Here is a 1,097-nt window from a genome sequence, read left to right on the forward strand (position 1 = left end):
CCTTATTTTGATTGGAGGACAGATTTGTGATTCATGAGTGTTTTAAACAGGAACATGGGGCGTCAACGTCCTTGTCTCCTGTTTGCCTCCGGTGTGTGGCGGCCCAGAAGACGTCAATGGTCTGGGGCTATGTGGGTGTATAGGAGCGTGTGTGTGTGTGTGTGTGTGTGTGTGTGTGTGTGTGCGCGCGCGCCTCACACATGGGGTTATTACTGTTAGCTAAAACTAAAACTATTAAAATCAATTTGGTTATTTGAAATAAATCTGAAATCAAATAAAATAAATATACATGAAAAACGTAATCCTAAACATAAATTAGAAATGTTGCCTTGACAACTAACTGACAAAAGTTTAAGTTTAAGCAATAAAATTACTAACTGGAAATAAAAAACAAGAGCGAAAACTAAAAATGAAATAAACCTAATAATGAAACCGAAATAGAAACATAAAAAAAAAAATTTAAACATTAACAAAAACACTGAAATTACACTGCTTACAAATCAAATATCACTATGATTTGCAAGCACAATTTACTTTACGCAAAAGGTTGTCTAGCCAGTAAAAATATTTTTGAGCAAGTTTCCACAAATTTCCACGACTTTAAGATTTTAAGTCACTTCCATGCCCAGAAATCCTGTAAAATTAAAATTCCACTCCACTGAGCACCACAATGTCACCCTTTCCCGAATAAAAAAAAAGGTGTGGTAGAGCACAAACAGGTGGTTGTCGCCTCACCTCCTCGATGTCTTTGAGTGTGCAGACGTGGTTGGGCATAGACACCAGAGTCTGTTCCTTCCTATCTGCAATGTAGAGCCACCACCACTCCTGCTTCTCCTCAGGGAAGTACAAGCTGTAGACAGGATGTGTGACCTTAGACTTGGTCTCCAATAGTGCCCTTTCACGGCGCTGAATGCTCTGTTGTAGTGCCTCCCATTCCTACAGAAGAAGACATGCTGGTTGTGGAAAGCTGCACTGCAATAACTACCATCAGCAGTCACTTGTCCAAAGGATATGACACGCACCTCCTCGTCATCTCCGGCAATCTCGTCCACCTCAGTGTCACTCTGCTTGTCACTCTCCTCATCTCTCTCGCTGGG

General features: G+C 41.0%; 1 protein-coding gene across 1 annotated transcript in view; it reads right to left on the minus strand.

The window, feature by feature from the left end:
* Positions 1 to 632: 632 nt before the first annotated feature.
* Positions 633 to 1,097, minus strand: part of LOC107602504 (translocation protein SEC63 homolog) — a 10,657-nt gene continuing 10,192 nt past the window's right edge. The window contains exons 18-19 of the mRNA XM_016295019.1: positions 1,023 to 1,092; positions 633 to 936 (exon numbers count right to left, since the gene is read on the minus strand). Coding sequence (XP_016150505.1) covers positions 643 to 936; positions 1,023 to 1,092 — 364 coding nt within the window. The 3' untranslated portion in view covers positions 633 to 642. The remainder of the gene's footprint in view (positions 937 to 1,022; positions 1,093 to 1,097) is intronic.

Source organism: Sinocyclocheilus grahami, unplaced genomic scaffold (assembly GCF_001515645.1).
Source record: "Sinocyclocheilus grahami isolate Dianchi unplaced genomic scaffold, SAMN03320097.WGS_v1.1 scaffold15.1, whole genome shotgun sequence".
Lineage (NCBI taxonomy): Eukaryota > Metazoa > Chordata > Actinopteri > Cypriniformes > Cyprinidae > Sinocyclocheilus > Sinocyclocheilus grahami.